Below are 20,892 nucleotides of genomic sequence, written 5' to 3'. Positions count from 1 at the left end.
ACTGATAGACAATTTTGGAAAGATGGATCTAATAACTACTTAATACCACCAGACTTCAGGCTTCAAAGGTGTTCTGTGGCGATGTAACTTGACAATTTGTGTTGCAGCTAAAAAACCAAAACCACTTCTCCTGAAGGTGGGAGAAAGGAAGAAGTGGCTTTGTATTGCATAGATCAGATAATGGAGCAGATGCTGTTCTTGCAGGCACTAACTGTTTGCTTTCAGGTGCCTGCTACTAGTTTATGACAACTTTCTAAATATTGTGCAGAAATACTTAATTTCATGGGATTATACTTCAGATTACTGTAGCAGTCTCTGCTTTTAGCTTCTCAGAGGAGCCGTGTGGTCTTAATGCAGTTCATATATAGTTTGAAAACAATCTCTAGATAGATGTGTAGCTGTTAAGGCATAGAAGTGGCCAGGTTTAGCAGAGCTCCTGGATCTCTTCCAAATCTAATGGAAAGCATGAATTAAAGTATGACTGTAGGATATAAAGGGTTTTGCTTGTAAAATGTGCAGGCAGTTAAATACTTGTCATATAATAAACAATGACAAGTGCCTCTCTTTAATGATTTGCTTTTTTCCCAGCATAAAGCAGGTTCAGAAAATGCACTGTGTGTGATTGAAGCATACTGAAAATGCTGAGTGCTTACCTCTTGTTCTGTTCTTTGCTTTAGTCTTGCATCCAGGTAATACTCTTGATGACTGTAGATTCCTATACTGCAGTAAATCCTTATTTTTCCATGCTTACATGAATGCACCATGTTTCTTAAATAAAGCTGTTTTTTCTGGGAAAGGCTGAGGTGTCTGATGTGAATCCTGCTGTTTGTGCTGCTGTGTATTGTTAATGATTTGGTGTGATACCGTGTCTAAGCAAGCAGAGTAATTCCTTGGTCTTGGTTAGGCACTGTGCCCTTAGCTTCACCATGATCACTGAGTACTGAACTTCCATCCTCATTATTTAAAATGAGGCTAGTCAGTTGTCTTCCTGATGCCCTTAAAGTGAACAATCACTGACCCTACAGTTACTGTATTGCTTTCACTCCTGCAAATAGCAAGGCTTAAAAGATGGAATTTCAAATGATGAGAGAGGGAGCCAAGAGAAAGTGGCTGAAAAAATTTTAGTACCCCTAAGATTTCTTGTACTTTTGTTTCTTACGTGTTTGATAAATACACGATGAACTAATGCCAATTTAACAAAATTAGACAATATTGCAGGTTTTATGCAAATTACTCAGAAGTTGGAGCTTCTTGAGAAGAGTTTCAGCTTTTAATACCAAAATGTTACTGAATTTGGTGTCTGACTGAGGTATCGTCCCCAAGTGGAGTACTGTTGAAAACTTGGGTGATATCTGTAAAAATATTCTTACCCTGTTCTTGACATGCTTTTTTGCTAGGTATCTTCTTCTGGCTGTTGTTAGAGACAGTACTCCTGCTCTAAAATTGACCTTTTGGTTCAAACAGCAGTCTTTTCTGTTAATTCACATGAAGTTCTTTGTTGTTCAATGTGCTTGTTACAAGTTGTTAGCTCAAGATACCTCCAGCACAAAACTTCCACTTCTGAAGAAGGTTGAGATAGAGCGTTGCAATTGCTCCCAAAGCTGTTCTGGATGGTTTCTTACACATTACACTTATCTTGAGTTCAGCGCTTGTTAGACTCTGAGGTCAGGTCCTATTGGCAGCACTCTAGATGGGGATTGTGGAAAAGGAAATACTCTTGAAGTAAGGTAGCTTATTTTTTCCTTATGGACTTCACCTCATTGAAGGGTGGGTTTTGAGCTACTGCTAGGATTTGAATCTCTTAAGTGCTAAAAAGAACTCAATTTTGTTTGTGCACATACCCTTTATGTCCAACAGGACAGGTTTGAAGAAACTTTTAAACCCAAGAAGCAATGGCGAGGCTTTCAGTTTAACACACTGGGAAATAATGAATTCTGATAGCCACATAGCTATCTCCACATGAGGTCTATCACTTGACTTCCAAGATTTTTTTTTTTCCCCTCAAAGCTTCATGTGAAAGAAATAGTTAGCGTATGCAGAAGGAGATTGAAATTGGTCTTCATCTTCTCTTATCTTCCCTCTATTCTTTTTCTTCTTGTGATGCTACTTGTTGACCTGATTTCCCTTGGTGCTCTTGCTTTTCAAGGGCACTGAAAGCAGGGCTCCCAGTCTGTCAAGAGGGATACTGGGATTACGGCTAACGTTTATTTGAATAAAACTTGAAGCAGAAAAGTGAGTTTGTTCAGAAAAGTGAAAATGGGACCAACCAATGAAGACTTGTCCTTAAAGTGGCTTTCAGCTTGGGATATAGATGAAAACATCAATTACTCAGCCATTAGGACAGCTGTTAAGATTTCTAGCTTTTCATTAAGTATTATACTAAAATGCTTAGAAACTACATAGCTGCAGAAGAATCCTTTGCAAGGAAAGGAGCTTGTATTTTTTTGCGTCATACTGAGGATTCAGCGTGTACCATCAATAAATGCCCTAAATGTTTTTGAAGACAAATGTAGAAAAAATGTATTTTTAAAAAGCTCTTTTGGTTAGAGTTTTCTATTCCATATTATATGCTTAAAAACAGCTGTTTAAATGAACACGCCTGAATGTGTCTCCTAAGACTCATTGTGCAGTGGAACAAATTGAAAAGTAGGAGGGTTCCCTGAACATACAGAAACAGTTTCTAAGACCAAGCTCTGGCACAGGTTGCCCAGAGAGGTTATGGAATCTCCATCCTTGGGGATATTCAAAAGATGTCTGGATGTGATCACATGCACTTTGCTCTGGGTGTCCCTGCTGGTGCAGGGGTTGGACCATGTGGACCCAGAGGTCCCTACCAGTCTCGATTGTTCTGATCCTGTTGATAAGGAGTGCCTATGCGTGGGTGCAAATAAGCTGGATTAAATAAATAAAAATAAAAGACCGTAAGTGTATGATCTTGTGTTGCTTGGTTAGCTCGATGATATATTATCTTTAACATTAATCTCCTGGAACTCTTGGTAGGTTCACCATAGTAATTCCAAAGCTTCTTTTACACTACCTACCTTGTATGGTTCAGGGAAGATTTCTGGCCTGATGGGGCTATCTCTTAGTTGATGCAAAAAATGAGAAACCAAAACGACAGTGGTGCTAATATTGGTGTCACTATTTAGAAGACTGTATTCTGCTTAATTTGGTTAGCTGAGGTGGAAAATTTTAACTTGCAAAGTGTTCAGCCCAAAAAAGGAAATGGGAATATTTACTTCATTAAGTCCAGGCAACGTCAAGGCTTTGAATTGCTGTTCACGTGGGCTGAGCAATCTACCAGCTCTGGCTTGTTCTCTGAGGGCAGAAGGATATTATCAGCCTGCTGTGCTGCCTACAGCCCTTAGAACTTTCTGCTTGTTCTTTCTCTATATGCATATTTAATCACTTGTAGGTAAAACTTGCATTCCAGTAAGCAATTTTGTAGTGCTTCCTACGTACAGAAAACTAATCCGTGTTAATGTATGCTTACTTACCAGGGGACTGTTGTGAGCATTCACAGAGGGAACCTTTTAAAGACATCTTCTTTTCCTGCTGAGAGAGCTCTAACTCGCAGTTATGACTTTTAGAATATGTTTTTGTTCTAGTTCACATCCCTTTTTTCTCACCTTACTTTGAAGTGCTAAGATCAGATCGATTCAATCAATCAAAGTATTCTATAAAAAACATCTTGTCTCTAGTGCAAGCAATCGTAGAACACACTGAAGTATTTTCTAATGCCTTGGGAGGTGAGGTTTATGGTATACATGCAGGCTGGGAGTCAGGCAATCTTGTTAAGAAACTGAAATGGCAGCAGGGAGTCTAAAAGTAGTACTGGGGTAAGAAATTGAAAAGGCTGGGACAAACTGTCTTTCTGGAAAATTAGAGCTTGCATAAAAATAGAACCAAGTCCTTTTCAAGTGATGTTTTTTAATGTTTTCAGTTTTGCATAGATCCTTCCACCCCCTTCCCATTTCTCCCCCCCCCAAAAAAAAAAAAAAAATCCAAAACCCAGACCAAAACAAACACAAAAGTTAAATTAAAAAAATATTTGGAGACCTTAGACCTTGTTCCTGCCAATTGTTGATGCTGTTCTTGTTGCTGCCTTGGAGCCCATTGCTATGGTGTATTCATCCAAGCTTGAAGTCTGACTATTGTTTACATCTTTGGTTTCACTGGGCCTCTGCTCCATTTGGTAGCTGCAGATTTGCTAATTGCATCCAATTACTTTAGGAACTGATTCAATTTTTGCACCATATGCACGCACAAGACCCTGCCTTTTGAAGAGCAGATCTTTCTGAAGAAAGTGAGATGATTTGTGGTTAGATCTTGTCCCTTATGGACTGGATGGTTGTTTATGGCCATAAAGAAAGAAGTATCTCTGCAAGGAGCCATGTTTTAAACTGTCTACTTGTTGATTTTCCTTGCATATATTAATGCTGCCATCAGCTGCGCCTACTGCTAATCTAGTGACAAGGTAATGGAAATGTGGAAGCAGGTGTTGTGGTTTCACACTGACAACTGGGGAAGCTCCACCACATCTGTCTCTCTTATTCCCCTGCCTTAAATAACCAGGGAGAAAATATGATGGAGGGGGAAAATAAAAATGAAGAGTTGAGATAAGGACAGGGAGATCACCTGAAAAGTACTGTCATGGGGAAAAACAGACTCGGCATAGGGAGATTCATATAATCTATTGCTTATTGCTAATGGACTAGAGTAGTGAGAACTAAAAGCAAAGCAGAAACACCTTCCCTTCTATTCACTCTCTTCTGCACCTTTCCCCTCAGCAGCACAAGGGAATGGGGACTGTGATCAGTCTACGATGTTTCCTCTGCTGTTCCTTCATGGTCACTCTCAATATGAGATACTGTACTTCCTTCATTAGAAAGCTTACTGTCACTTAAAATCAACCATGTGAGAGCATGTGTCTTTATGTATTTTAAAGCTGTGTTTCTCCAGGAACTGACTAGCAGGATTAATTCCTGCATTCTCCTATTATCAGAACTCTTGTTTCTATCTAGGTTGTTGGAACGTTTTCTATTTCTGCTCTCAATTTTTTGTTTCAGTATAGCAGTGTCTGGTGTTGCTTTTGTAAGATTCTGCTCATCTACTTTGTGCTACTACAGTCTGCATATTGGTATCTTGCTCTCTTTGATCCCAACAAAGAGCAAAGCCAACAAGGTCATTCATTGGCTGTAGTACCATTGTCTGGGGTACTCGGAAAGTGGGATGCTCTGAACGAGGGCAGTAAGGAAGGCGAACAGCTGGAAGTGCTTGGAGCCAGCTTTGACCCATCAGATCCTTGTCTGGTAATGCTGGATATACTCTTTGTAGGAATTGTTGCCACCAGTGAAATGATTCTTTTCAACTCCTGTCACTGGCTAGTGTTCTACTGTCCTTTCTTTTGAGAACCAAACTACACCACGTAATTGCAAAATGAACTGGACTGGGCAAGAGATCACTTGATCACTTTCCTAATATTTCTCTTTGCCAGGCCAAATATTTGCAGCCACCTAAGGGAGTGTGGGCAGCATAGGGCTGAGGATGGTTGCTGCCAACATAGGCGACACGAAACTGTAACCTGTGATAGTACTCTTTTGCAGGAGTGTGCTTTACAATTTTACATTGTAGAGAGATGCAACAGGAGATGGTAAAGGCTTTTCTGCCCCTCTGTCTTGGTGTGTTGTCTATTCTTATCCTGCTAGTGATGTACCTTTATCTCACTGCAGCTTGATGTGGGCGCCCTCCCTTTTCGCTCTCAAATTAAGCTCTGCTCTGCACAGCCCATTTGTCCCAGGTTATTGAGACTAACTGGATGTAATTTCTCAGTTTAGCATGTCTTTGTCTCAGAGAGAGCAGCTCTCAGCCTAGAAAAGTCCATTCCAGTTGGCCGTCTGAGCAGCAAAACCCTGCAAAGCAGCTGCGCTAATGCAGATCTTTGAAGTCTTCAGCAGTTAACTGTACAAATTCCTTTGTTGCTGGAGATCCAGTCTTATGCAGCTTTTTCTTATTTCTCCTACCTACACCCATGATGACTTTTACTATATTTCTCTGTGAATTCAATTGGAAGTTTTAATTGTTCACCATATCTTTATTCTTCCTTTTTGCTTCTTCTGCATGCTTTTTTTTTGTTTGCCCTTTTCTTCCCAACTAAATGCATTCCTACTCTGTCCCTGAACTGATACCTGCTTTGCATCTTCTCTTACCAAAAAACCACCAGCAGTACTCCCAGATACGCCCAGTTGTTTCCTCTGCTGTAACCTGACATCTAAATAAATCCTTCAGCACGCTTATCCTTTCTGTTCCTTAATCCTCTCTTGATTCAGCCTTGATGGCTTTTATTACAGTGGGATGTTCAAGAGCATAGGACTGCTTTACTTCTTCCTGTTCCTCTTAGATGAGCTGGCAGTGGTGTTTGAGGCTTGTCGGAATAGATAGATCAAGTGGACACTTGTAGCACTTACCTTTAGAGCTGTATGTAGCCTCTGCAGTGACATTGCCTGTCATGTTTTCACCTTGTAGTTCTGATGACTAGTGAGTAGTTGTGTTTTTATCGTGTAGCCAAGGCTGGAATTGCTTGCCGAAGTAGAAGTTGAGCAGTGACGCAGCTGTGGGGGTGGTTATTGTAGTAGGATTATATTTAGTGTCAACTTTATGAAGCTAAGGGTGGGATGTTATGGCTTTTGTTGTGTAATAGGTTATTTTGCAAAAACACGAATGTATCTGCTAACTTAGCAAAACAGGATTATTAGGTCTGAATCACAGAAATGTAATTTCTAGGCAAGAAATTCACACTCTTGTAATGTGAGACGTATAGAAGTAGTTGAGGGAGATGAGGCATTTAGCCTTGGTTGTAAAATAAATAAATAAATAAATAAATTGGATTCCAGTGCTGTTGTCTAGATAGTTTTAGAACGTGGATATAGATGAGGACATTAAATTTCTTGTTGTGTATAATTTGGAAACGTGACCAGTATGGGACTAGTGCTGAGATCTTCATGTTCCTGGGACCTAAGATTTATAAAATGAACTTGGAGGTACCCTTTTTTAGGGAGGTAGGCAATTGCACATATATTGTGAGACTAAAGGAGAGCTTTTTCTTAAGGCATTTATTTTTCTCTGTACCTTGATACTTTGAGAGTAAGTAGATAAAGCTATAGTAATTTTGTTTAGAAAGGATCTTTAGAGGTCTTTTTCAGAAAGCATAATTGAAAAGGGGGAAGAAAAGACAAGCGTTAGAGCTAGGGTAGCTGGAATGGACTGTGAGAAAAGCACTGTGGAACAAAGTGGTAAAGTATCTCATGGGGAAGGAAGAGAGTGTGAGGCGGGGCTAAGGTTTTGTTTGGCAGAAGTGTGAGGAACTGAAGACCCTGGCAATGCAATTAAAAACACTAGTCAGTTCTAAGTGCAAATGCTTCTGGAAGTTCTGCCTATTCTTGTATTTTTCATTCCCAGCAGTCAAAGAGTTTGGATGTGCCTTTTTTTGTACTTACGTGCATCTGATTGGAAACAAAATGTGAACTTTTCCATCAGCATTCCTGTGAGTATACTCAAGGAATCTTGTGGATGCTGGCCCTGGACAACTGTAACAGAAATATTCTGATCTTTCATCATGCCCGTCATTGTTTTTTTATTCCCATTCTGTTCCCATTCTATTTGTGTCCCTGCTTTCAATAAGAAATGTTTTCCTTTGGTATGCTTTTAGCTGAGGCAATATGAAGGAGGAAGGGCTATCTGATTAAGTAATGTCTTGTGTTTAGACAAGCTCCCTTTTTTGTTTTTCTTCCTCTCATGAAGCTTAGTTCTCCCTTCTTGCTGTATAGTTAACAGTGGAAGCTTTTGCTGTACTTTCCTGGTGAAAATGTGAAGGTTGAAATGGCCTAGAAATTGAAATGTTTGTTCTTGGTGGACTTACCATTTGAGACCCAAATGAGGTAGTGTCAGTTAGCTTCACAGTTCAAAATAGCCGTGCCAGGAGGCTGGGGGCCAAGTGTGTAATTTTAGGATTCATCCTGCTGTAGCAAGTTGGCAGTATCTGAAATAATTTGTGGTTGTAGTTCATGATCTGTCCAATACTGAAACTATTTTTTTTTTTTTAGGTGGGAGGGCTCTATCTGTTGTCTTTAGTACTGATCAGGAATAATAGTGTAATTAATGCATTTCGGGTGGTACAGGAAATCAGAAAAAGTACTGTAGCAGTTATAATGAGGACAAAAATAGATTGCACAACACCTTTATACAGAATTATGTTCTACAGTTAGGCTTACAGAGCTTTGATATCAATGTGTAACATGAAGATTCAATGAAAAGAGCAGCTTCTTTATACTGTATGATACAGTTTATAGAAAAGGCAATGATAGCCAGGTACTATTGTTCGATTACTAAAGGCTCTGCGTGTAGTGCAGAAAAACAACAAACCCCAGTGTCTCCTCTGTCCAAGGGAAATAAAGCAGCATATCAGAATCTGCTCATTAACAAGGTTCTGGGAGTGAATCTGTGTACATGCAATCCATATGCTTGCCTGTTAATGGCAAGCTCTTGATTCAAACAATTGCTACTTCTCCTTTTAATGCCACTCGGAAAACATCCTCTAAAATCAGTGTGCAACATTTGAAGTCCAAAATAGCTACAGTTAGCTAGAATGACTTGTTCTGTTGTGTTTCATTATAAAGGGAATATTTTTCTCAAACGAGATCTATCTTGACTTTTTTTATACAGTGCCGGTGCATTGAAGAGGAAATTTAGAAACATGCTGTGTCTAGATCTCAAATATTCTGTGGTTAGAAAAGACTTTATTGGGCTAAAGTGCTAAAGGTTTTCTGCAAGCAGGAGAACATTCAATTAGAAGCCACCTGCGGTTTGCCAAGTGTAAAAGTGCAGCTGTTACACCAACAGGCTAAACATCAAATGCTGAATTTCTTTTGTTAATTCATATTGGTGACAATATTGCTCACTTGGATATCTTCTTGTGAGATTATGTACTGAGCAAGTATGGAAAGGATAAAATCAAATAGTCACTATAGGAATAATACTAATTCTGATCCACACTTGCTTTTTGTATTAATCTATATTTTAATTCAGTCCTTATTTATATCACTCGTTTTTTTGAGATGCTATTTCATTCATTATGTGGATCTGTCTGTAGGACTGAAAAAGGAAGCTGTTAATAGGACCATATCCTTGGCTGATAGAGAGGTTAGAGGGTTATGACCAGTGGGAAAACTGACTGCAGGATCAGAAGGATAAGTCCCATGGTTACCACAAAGGAGTTGTGACAAATTGTTTTTCTGAACTCAGTTTGGCCCCTTCAAGTGCTTGTTCCAAAACCCCTTATAGTCAGGGGTTTTGTAGGCATCCAGCTTAAGCACCTTTAGTCCATTTTTAATGTGTATGTTTAGATTTTTTTAAAAACATTAAAAACCTGACATGAAAATTGTATGTTGTTAAGCCATTCCAAAGCTCTCTGAACTTCATTAGCATGACTAGACTGTTTAAGTACACTGCATAATCCTTGGCCATTTGGGCCAAGAGAGAAGCTGAAAGGAGCAGCAAGTTATCATCTTTTTATGCCAGGAGAAGTAGCAGGAAGGTATTCCTTGCTGGCTTGCACAGGACAAAGGAATTGATAGACTTGCAACTCTGCTCGTTTTAGCATCTGGCTCAGGAAATTGTAGATCCCCCTTAACCTTGTTACCTCTCATTTTGAGGTTGTCATTCTTGCACCTTAACCTGCCTCAGCTTTGCTTTGTATTCCAGTCCAAACCTCCAAACTCTGATCAAATCTCAGGTATTCCTTTCTGAAAAGCCTGACTCCTGGGCTTCTTATCTAAGCTCATTTCCTCCCTTACCACATAGGATCAAGGAATGGCTTGGGTTAGAAGAGACCTTAAAGATCATCAAGTTCCAGCCTTCCTGCTGTGGGCAGAGTTGCTTGGGTCCCTATCCAGCCTGGCCTTGAACATCTCCAGGGATGGGGCATCCACAGTTTCTCTGGACAGCGTGTGCAGTGCTTCACCACCCTCTGAGTAAAGAATTTCCTTCTAATATCTGATCTAAATTGCCCCTGTTAATTTAAAACCATTCCCCCTTGTCCTATCACTATCTGCCTGTGTAAAAAGTCAGTCTCCCCCATGTCTATAAGCTCTCTTGAAGTACTGGAAGGCTGCAATGAGGTCTCACTGCAGCCTTCTCTACTCCAGGTTAAACAAGACCAGCTCCCTCAGCCTGCCTTTGTAGGGGAGATACTCCAGCACTCTGATCATCTTTGTGGCCATCCTCTGGACCCAATCCAACAGCTCCACATCCCTACTATACTGGGGGCCCCAAATCTGGACACAGTACTCCCAGATGGGGACTCACAAGGGCTTAGTAGAGGGAGTCAGTTACCTCCTTTGGCCTGCTGTTACCCCTCTTTTGATCCAGCCCAGGATACTGTTGGCTTTCCAGGCTGCAAACATGCATAGCTGTCCAGCTTTTTTTCCACCAGTGTCTCAAAGTATTTCTTCCCCACAGCTGCTCTTAATCCACTCATTACCTAGCCTGTATTTGTGTCTGGGATTGCCATCACACAGGTGCAGGACCTTGCACTTGGCCATGGTGAACTTTATGAGATTCTTATGGGTGCATCTCTTCAGTCTGTCTAGGGTCCCTTTAGATTGCATCCCTTTCCCTCCAGCATGTTGACTGTACTACTCAGCTCGGTGTCATTCACAAACTTGCCGAGGATGCTCTCAATCCCTCTGTCCCAGTCACTGACAGAGATGTTAAATAAACCTGGTCCTAATCCAGAGCCCTGAGGAACACCACTAGTCTCCACCTGGGTGTTGAGCCATTTACCACAACTTCTAAATGCAACCATCCAGCCAATTCCGTATCCACAGAGTTATCCATCTGTTACATGGATGTCTTTCCATTTCAGAGACAGCGACATCATTTGGGAAAGTGTCAAATGCTTTGCACAAGTCCAGGTAGATGACATCAGTTGCTTTTCCCTTATCCACCAATGCTGTAACCCTGTCATGGAAGAGCACCAAATGTGTCAGGCTCTATTTAGCCTTAGTGAAGCCATGTTGGCTGTTACCAGTCACCTCTCAGCTTTCCATGTGTACGGTTTCTAGGAGGATCTGCTCCGTGACCTTGCTGGTCACAGAAGTAAGACTGGCTTGTAGTTCTCTCAGTTTTCTTTTTTCTGTTTGTAAAGTGAGGGGTTGTGATTCCCTTTTCAGCAGGAAGCAGAATCAAAACTTTGCTGTACCGCCGCAACTTCTCACATATGATGGAGTGGGGCTCAGAAACATCTTGTTCAGTTATTTTTCACCCAGAGCTCTTTGTTGCAGGCTCTTTTCTGCATGAATCCTCGATCTCATCCAGGCCATGCTGTTTCATCATTTTGGGTATCACTCTTCCCCGATGCGTTTTGGGACAAATAACTTTCCTCACCTCAGGATCCAAGGGAAGAGAGACAGATGCTTACCTGTACTTACCTTCCCTGTTGTCTGTGTTTGTCAAAGTCTGGAAAAGGTCCTGTTCACCACCTCCTGCTGGAGTGCTTGACTGGCTTGTGACACTGGCAGGGAGTCGTTTCTGCCTGTAAGATTTCTAAAGGTGTGGGAACGTGTGATGCAGATGTCGTCTTCAGAAAACACGGGTGCCAGGTGTTAACAAGGCTCTTTCAGCATGTGCTAGCTGAACTTCATCATTTTTGTGTCTTCCTCTCGACGTGGCAAATTTAAACAAAACAAAACACAGTACTCCTAGTAAAAGCCCGATCTGCCTATTTTAATCTTCTTTCAAACCCATGGAGGAATTGCAGTTTCTTGGCAAAGCATAAAGCAAGTCAGTTTACTTCATTAGAGAACCAAACTTTTGCAAAAATTCAGCCTAAGGCAAGTATCTAGCGTAGGACTCATTAAACTGAAATATCTGGCATTTGGCAGTGTTATAAGCATTTAAAGCTGGAATTGTATAAGAAGAGAGGTTTGAATAAAAACAGTACTGCCAGTTTAGATTTTAATTTAAAAATAAGTTTATTTCCGATTAAAATTGTGCATGCAATATAACTCTGTTGCTTTTGTTCTGGATTTCTTTGACACTTCCATTCTTTTGAATGAGCTTTTGTAGATGGTCATTTACTCTATTACTACCTTCCTTCATAGTTGCATATCGCACTCTGAGTTTTTTTTAAAATAACTGAATTTTTGTGTGTTATGGGTTTAGTGTACGTACAGGGGAAACAATGAGAATAATAGCCTCTAAACATACAGGCTGCAGTACCAAAACACATCTTACTTTATTTACTACGTTCTTCAGGGCAAGCTGCTATGCTGTGGTTAAGATCTTGCACCCAAGTAGTGAGCCCCTAAAAGGCTGGAGCATTGCTGCTGCACAGAGGCACAGCTGCCTTTGGATATTCAGCAGAAAAAGGAACAGGAGTGGTAACAAGCGGCAGTAGCGGTGGTGAAGGCAGGAGCCGGTTTGGCAGTTAGCAGATCTACCAGTGTGAGTCAGGGAACACACAGCTTCCCGGCTGGCAGGAGGGACCCAGACCTGAGCACTGCAAGAGATTCAGGGTTCATGTTTATCAGGAGGAGTCATGTGATCTTACTACATCTTAACTTGCCAACTTAGCCTTACTCTGGAGGAGATTCTTTGCTGCAGTGCTTGGGGGGGTGAGGGGAAGGGAGAAAGAGGAAAAAGAAAAAGGGAAATAAAATTGTGCAATGTGTGTTTATGCCTACATCATGCCGAGGAGACACTTAACTGTAAATAATCTGTGTATCCCTGAGGTAAGATACTGTTTCTGCTTTCCCTGCACAGTGCTGCTGCAGCACGGAGCTGATCCAAACATTCGGAAAACCGATGGGAAATCTGCACTGGATCTGGCAGACCCTTCAGCAAAAGCTGTGCTCACGGGTAAGATGCGTACATCCTCAGCGGTGTTCCCTCTTGTTCATTTTGTGTGTGCAAGTTCAGCATCTTAAAAGCCTTCTGCCTTTTTGGATTATCTGTTGTGTAAGATAATTTTGAAACTGTGTCTTTTACCAGTTTTCATTTTGTCGTAACTGTCATTAATCTGCTGTGCTGCTAAAGGTTTGCTTATTCTACTTATGCTAAAACTGTGATAGTCTGTCATAACATCATTCATATTCACTGCATTTCTGTGATACTTTTTGAAATTGCTACCCAGTGTGAGACTTGAATAGGAGCCCCCAGCCTATAAAAATAATAATAATCAGGTCAGTTGTTTTAAGACCTTCAGTGTTGAGCAGCAAGGACAATTGTATAACTATAAAAGTACCTGTGATCTGAAAGACAACCTGCTACTGACTGCAGAGACTAACAGCTACCTTGTATTTTGCTGCAGATCCACAAGCTACCTCATTCTTCTTGCTCTTCATTAGTCGTTTTTGATAGAATTCTGTCACCCATCAATTTCTTCTCTTGTTAGGGACTCCTAGCTGCCAAATAATGTTTTTCATGAAAATATTATACAGGTACAACTTTGTACTCAGCTTTTTTAATAAATTGACTGTTGCAGCATACCAGTAAGCATTAAAATTTTTAATTTAGTAGCTTGTCAAATAAATATTGAGAAATACATGCTCCTCTGTGCAGATTTTGACATGTAGGGAATAATGTTTAGAACAAAGTAATCCTGGATTTAAAAATGCGTAGAATTAGATTTATAGAAAAGGATTCAGCAGCTAAGCTCCACTTAAAGAAACAGCTGTTTTCCTACCTTTATTTCCCCCATCTCCTTGTCTTTTTTTTGACAGTGTAATTTATAGGTTATGTGCTATCCAACACCCAAATTCTTTCTTCAGATGATGTTCCTTTCACTTTGTCAGGAACATTTCTTCATCTTCTCTTTCCAGCACACACTGACTGCTATACATAATTATCTAAAGCTCTGCAGTGATTTGAGAGTGCTTTTGGAACAGTGCACTTTAAATACATATGGTTTACTTTAATTACTCAGTGTCAAATTTAAACACATTCCTACAGCGTTAATTCCTACATTAGCTGTATTAAGCAGGTTAATGTGATTTTTTGGCTGTTAATAAGGTGCAGCTGTACAGATGTTGAGGATGGAAAGGGCATCTGGGAGTCAAAGTAACTGAAAGGTGTTAGTGGATGTTTAACGCTTGTCTGTGGGATCTTGGTATGTGTACAGTTTGGGGGGGTCCTGGCTGTGATCTATCCTTGGACTGCTCAGAGAGAACTTGAGGGCACAGCAAAATATGTAAGGTCTATGATGATGACTTCTTATGACTTCTCTGTTGGCTTCTCTAGGTGTTGGATCAGTGCCTTGTGCTTTAGGTGTAGCAGAGGGCAAGGTGTCATTGCAGCCCAGTAAGATGGGTTGGAAGCAGCCCTCTACCCGAATGCAGCATCCGCACCCCTAACACTTGTGCATCACACCCACTAACCAAGCTTCTGAAATGAATGGTTGCAGCCAGGTTGTACATATCAACACATGCACACAAATCCACTTCTGCTGCTCTTTAGGTATTTAATGTTAATAAGGTGAGGTAAATTTGGGTGTTTTTATTTTTCCAGTTAAGAAAATCAGTTTTTGGTTTTATCAGCTTTGTCCTCAAGGTGGCTCTTGACTATGCTGGGCTCTCTGTGTTGTGCACCTTAGCTCCAGGCTGTGTAAACAGGGTTTGATTCCTGCTTCAGCTGCTGTATGCTTCTAGTACATTGAAGAAACAGATTTTTGGATGCTGTTTAAATGGAAGCTTTCTATTAAGAGCTTAATTCTTCTGGATGCTGCCCTGCTTTCTAGTATCCCTGTTAGGCTGCTACTTTCCCATTCATTTTCCATATGTTATCATCTTTATGTCTGTCTTCATCTCTCTGGAAGAAGGAAGCTTAAGGGATTTCTTAGGCTGTATCTGGCTTCGGATAATCTTTAGCTACAGCAATGCTTTGTAATTAGGTGCATCAAGACTTTAAAGGTATTACTGGATTAAGAATGAGGAGGATGTTAACTTAATTTCCAGTATTTACGGTTGAACGGTGGGATTTTTAGAGCTTTTAAAGTGGAGTGCTTCTGAAAGCACAATCTGTAATTGTTACTGTGTGTCTTTAAACAGCATATATGTCAGAGTTGTTCTTAAGATGTTATTTTTAGTGCCTTTTCTATCAAGTGTCTGACCTTAATAGACTTTTCCACGCTGCTGCTCTATTGATTGTTGGAGAGCAGGGTTCCTTTTATCACTTTTTTGATCAAATTCATGCATTGACATTAATCACTCTGTGAATGGAGTATGTTAATAGTCTGTGTTTGACTTACAGTTTAGAAATAAAGTGAAAATTTGTTGCTAACTGATAAAATGTTTTTTTAAGTTTGACATAGGGTTCTGCGTGGGTTTTAAAGGGATGCTCCCTGTGCATAAAGAACATTTCTAGGTGTTCTGGCAGCAAGTGCTGAATCCACAATGATGTGTTCTTTTCTGTCTTCCAGTCTAGAAGAATGTATAGTATCTTTTTCTCCCAATTTATAGAAAGGATTTATAACGCACTGGTTTCTGGGATGACTTCCAGCCATTTTCTTAGACTATTCTCTAAAAATTCTCTAAAAATGTATCGGAAAGGTTATGCAATGCAAAGGATAGGCTAATGTTTAGATGGAAATAGACTTAAAAAAAATTATTTTCCATCAAATTCATTATAATTTACAATAAAAACCTGGTTCCAGCTTCTTAAAAAAATAAAAGCTTATAGAAATAGTGAACCTGCATTTTACTACTTAAGCAGGAAAGCAGTCTTTTTTCCCCTTCTGCAGAATAAGCATCATTTGTGTGAGCCAAGCACTTTGTGACTTAGAGGGCAAAGTTGTTTTTTTTTCTTCTTTCCTAGCATCCCTTACTGTTCCTGAATTGGGTTGTCAGGAAGAGACTGTAAGCATCTTTTTCTCTAGGCTGAAGTGCTAGTACAGGCTCTAAAAATATCTCATCTGATAAACAGCCATTACTTCAGATTAATATCCTAGTTAATTTTTGTTAATTTGGAGTGTGTGGTTTCTGAACTGGGAACTCGTCTTTGTGTCTGTGCCTGGCACTGTGGGACTCCCATCCAGAAGAGGGCCTTTGGGAGCTATTGCAGTTCAAGTCCTATTAGTCTTCATTATTCTCTTTAACTGCTTATTGCCTCTTTAAACATTGATATCCCTTTATATCTTGCCTGTGCAGTATATGAAGAATCAGCGATATTATTAATGAGAACGATTTATTTTGAATGTTCGCATATTGAAGCTTTTTTGCCACCTCCCCATACTGTCTGCTGTCTAGGACTGCTTTCCATATGTGAACAGTTGTTTCTGTACTTGAGCTGTTAGCAGGGGCTGAGGGTGCTTGGTTTGGATAATGTATTCTGGACTATTCCACGTCACTGTTTTGCAAGGTTGGCTTTGATTGGCTTAAAGCATTAAATTCTTGAAAGAGGTCCAAATGAAGAAACTTTAAATGCTGCCTTTCCAGATTGAGGAACGATTTTTGGGGAGGGGAGGAAATAATGTCTTGTTGGTTAATAGAATCAATTTTTGAAGTTGAACAAGATTCTGATCTTCCTACTTGCTATGGAAAAGTCTTTTATAAACAAAGTAGTTAGGTGCTATTAAGCTTTTCTCACTTATGTTTTTTGGATGTGAAGGACAGCTTGAGTGAAAGCACAGCCAGGCTAAGGTTATCAGAAGTGTTAATGAGGATTCATATTTCTATCTCTTTGTTGTGTCAGCTTTTTAATTGAAGTGGGGAGCATAGTCCATTTATTGAAATATATTTGCAGAAATTTTTTGAAGTGAGCTGCCTCCCAGGAAGGGGAAAATCTGATGTTTCACTGCAAAAAGTTTATGGAACATTGCAGAACAGAAAATAGATGCTAGGAACACCTCATTAATTTTGGAATTACTGGGATGAGGAGAGGATTATAGCTTTCGTGTGTGTGGCCTTTAATGTTTGACAGTCTTAAATCCCCAAATCTTTCCTTCTGAGTTGGTGATATTTCTCTTCAGATGCACTTGTGATCCAGAAGGTATTCTGTACTAGATGGATGCTAGCCTTTTCCTTTGATTTCATTAGAATAATCTTTTCACCTGCAAACCTCCTCCCCCGTTCTTTTTATTGATCTAATTTTTACATATAGCGTCCTCTGGAATCAAATCATTTTGACAACGTGTAGCTTCTGCCTTTAAAAAATCAGCATCATAAACAGCACTTAGAAAAAGGGAAACATTTGTAAAGGGAAGGAGGACAGATTCTGTTTGAATGGTTTGGGCTCTCCATTTTTATAAAACTGTCTTCCCTTCTGACAAGTGACCAGGGTCTGCAGCCTTAAAGACAAGTGTGAGAAATCCAGCAGGTAAAGAATATCCTTGCCTTCTGATAAGCTGTTGGCATGCATCTTGAAGCAAGTGGTATTAAACAAGTACTGGAAAAGGCCTTTGCAGTTTGAATAAATCCATAATTATTTGTTTAGTATTCAGTTAGGTTTACTGTCTTTCTTTTTACCAGAAAAGAAAGAGGTTATTTGCGTAAATTCACTGCTACAGATATGGTATGATGCTTGTGCATTTTGAGTCCTCGGCAATACTTCATCTACTTTCTGGAGATTTATTATAGAACCACTGACCTGCCTTCAGGAATGCGGATGCATTGCTCAGCCAGTCTTTAGAATAATGTGAGCAAAATATATTTGTGGCACCAGTGTAACATAAAGTCTATCACAGGAACAACTGTCATCTATAAGTTCCAACTGGGTGGATGTATAAATCCTTGAATTAATGAACAATACCCTATTTTTAGAGAATATTATAATTGTGATTATCTTGTTATATTTGAAAACGTAAGTGTAAAAAATCTTGTGTGTGGTTTAGTTCCCTCCTTCCTCTTTGAAGGAACTATAGACTTTAAGTGCTTAGAAGGAAAATATCTTCCTTTCTCAGTTCTAACATTGTGTTTCAGTTTCATTCCACGTTTGTTTTCACTTCAGAAAGAGAGGAATGAACATTTCTTCCCATTTTCGCTGCTATGTTGTACTCTGTATAATTGTTCCTCTTCAAGAAGAGCAGTCCTTGTTTTGTACTGTCTACATGTTAAGTTTTACTTTAATGAAAATGAGGTTTCACATGTGTTAGTATCTCATTTCAGTGATTCTTTCTCCACTTTCCAGCACTAAATTTATATTTCAGGATGATGTATCCAGATTTGAGCATTATGTTCTGGTACAACGTCCAGTTGAATTCTGTAGTGATGATTCAGTAGTGTTAACGGCATTTTTTGTTCCAGGCTTTATTCAGTCTAAGTTAGTTATGAAATCAGGGGTAATAAAAAATGAAGGGTTTCATGAAACCTCTGGAAATTCTAAATTTCTCTTAAGTTTATGGTTTATATTACCCATGAGTATAACTCCTGATTATATTATGCATGTAGTATTCATTGGTTTTATTTCCTGATACTCATTTGTTCTGTACCCTTTGTATTGCTCATTTTATGAGTTTGTCTTAAGTCTTTCTAGTTTCTTTAGTTTTATCAGGTAATTCAGTCATTTAAATGTTTCCTTCCATGTTGTAGATTATTTAACACCAGTTCCAATGTGTTTTGTCATAAAGCAAACAAGTAACTCCAGCTTTTAATCATGCTTTGAAGCATCTGATCCTTGGAAGTACTTCTCTTCCCATTCTATGACTATGTAATTTCTCTAATTTTGTATTGAGGGACTTTGTTCAAGGATTTATGTGAGCCATTGTATGTGTTCTGCTGCCTAAATTTTCCACTTCCATGCCTTAATATGCTTGGATGTCTTCCTAGTGCAACTGGATCTCTGGATTATGTTTTTGTAGAGTTTAGTTTTAGAATAATGACAGCCTCTTCTTTCTTCTTCTTTGTTCCCCATTTTAGAGGTGAGCACTATCACCCTCATTTTGTGTTTCAGTTCAGTTGTGTGGCTATCTGCTTGGATCAGGCAACTTGTACTTTTTGTGTTCTGATTTAGTTAAGAAGCTGAAAGTCTGTAGAGCCTGTAGGTGGTCGGATCAGAGGCACTGTGGGATCAGGATTAGTGCTTTTATGAAAAGCATAGCTTTGATTTACACCATCCCCTCTTACAGATTTTTCAGTCTTTCAGCTTTCTTTTAAACCACAATGTTCGTGCAGCACCATTTTAATAAGTGGTCTTCGAGTGGAGTCAAACTCTAACTTGTTCCTTTGAAAAATTAATTCCTTTAAAGCATTCACAAAGCACCCAGGTACAGACTTTTAGTGCTCTGATTTTCAACTCTGCTCTTTGCATAGAGTTTTGGATGATTTGAAAGCTTTCAGAAATCTGATCTACACTAATTTATGTAGTCCATAATATGCAGTAAAACTTAACATCGAACTCAAAATAAACTTTCCTTCCTAAAATCTGTTATCAAATGGACAGAATAACAAATAAGATCTCTCTGACTTGTAAATAAAGAGCCTCAAATGTATTTTCCATGCCCTAGGGAAGATGATTGCAGAAATGTGTAAGAAGCATTTCTATTTCTGTAGTGCATCAGAGCGCTTGTCTTGTTTGTTTCTTTGCCTTGAGCAATGACCAATCTTATCCTTTAAAGAAGAAAAAAGAGTAAATGTTGATTGTATAATTTTATTTGTTCAGTTTAAGTTACTTTTTGTTCATTTTGAGTCTGTTTTTTTTTTTACTGTAGTCGGTGCTGCAAATTTCTGCTTATTAATAGCAACTTCTGGCAATTCTGTAACCACGTACAGTTTTGGTCTCAACTACATTTTTCCCACTATCAATGGATTGTTGTACCAAAGTGGCCTTTTCACACTGCATACTATATTGCATGGGGCAGTACACCAAGGTGGAGTGCTACTAGTGAGTGGGTGAAGATGGTGATGTTGACAGAACTTCTAATTTGTTCGGTTCTTTTCATAAGTCGGATAGCCGTACTGCAATTCTAACTCTTTTGATGGATTTTCTTTTTGTGCTGGCTTTGATTACTTTAAGCAAGCATGAAACTTCCCTGAATTTTTTCTTTAGCTAGCTGGATTATTCCTATAACCAAAAGCTGCCGTTGCTTTTATTTTTTGTGCTGTAACTTCAAAAGCAGTATGGTGTTTGTGCTGCTTTCTTCTAAAGTGGAGCCATGTTAAAATGTTGAAAGAACTGAAAATATTCTGACTAGGAAGTGAGAGAGACATCTGATTTTACCTTTTTATGCACTTATTAGGATACAGACTTTGCTTATAGGACTGCTGACTGTTCCCCACTGCCTCATTCAGCAGGAATGATAAGGATGGCTTTGCTCTGGGGAGGAATCAAACTTGCAGAGTGAAGCAGAATGTTGTCTGGCTCCTGCTTCATTTGCTGCAGTAGCAGAAAGCAACAGGGAATGGTGCAAGGTGGGAAGAAAAGGGTTGTGCGTATGGTTAAAACAGTTAAATATTTACTTTGGAAATGTATGGGAGGGTCCTACATACTGCTGTGTTAGCATCACTGGCTGGTATTTCCACATGATCTGGAGTTCTTTTCTAATGTGCCAGACAAGGAAGGGCTGCTACAAAAGGTAGAGTTTGGCAACAGTAGGGTGTTTTGCACAGTCTTTCTAAGCTTGGTTATATCTGGTCATGTGGCTAGTTCTCAAAGTAGTCTTCCTTTGTCCAATCCTAACCAACTTTTGGTACCAGTTCTAGGACCCAGGGCTGTTCTCCTTAAGCTTCTTGTCTTGGTCCCCACTTCTTGCAAACACTCAACACATCCATGTGTGCATTCTGTACTTGGGTCTCTATCCTTTACTCTTTTTCTTACTAGATCGATTGTTTCTTCCTCCTGACTTCTAATCCTGTTTGTCATATAAATTCCTTATGCAGAGTCTGTGATCTCCTCAGCTTCTCTGTC

The 20,892-nt window shown here is 39.5% G+C and overlaps 1 protein-coding gene across 1 annotated transcript in view; it reads left to right on the top strand.

Annotated features, from left to right (window-relative positions):
- TNKS (tankyrase) overlaps nt 1-20,892 on the top strand; it is a 110,191-nt gene that overhangs the window by 13,338 nt on the left and 75,961 nt on the right. Inside the window, 1 exon segment of the mRNA XM_021393773.1 lies at nt 12,820-12,915. Within this exon segment, the coding sequence (XP_021249448.1) occupies nt 12,820-12,915 (96 nt within the window).

Source organism: Numida meleagris, chromosome 4 (genome assembly GCF_002078875.1).
Source record: "Numida meleagris isolate 19003 breed g44 Domestic line chromosome 4, NumMel1.0, whole genome shotgun sequence".
Lineage (NCBI taxonomy): Eukaryota > Metazoa > Chordata > Aves > Galliformes > Numididae > Numida > Numida meleagris.
Note: the sequence above shows the minus strand (reverse complement) of the source record. Positions and strands in the feature narration are given on the sequence as shown.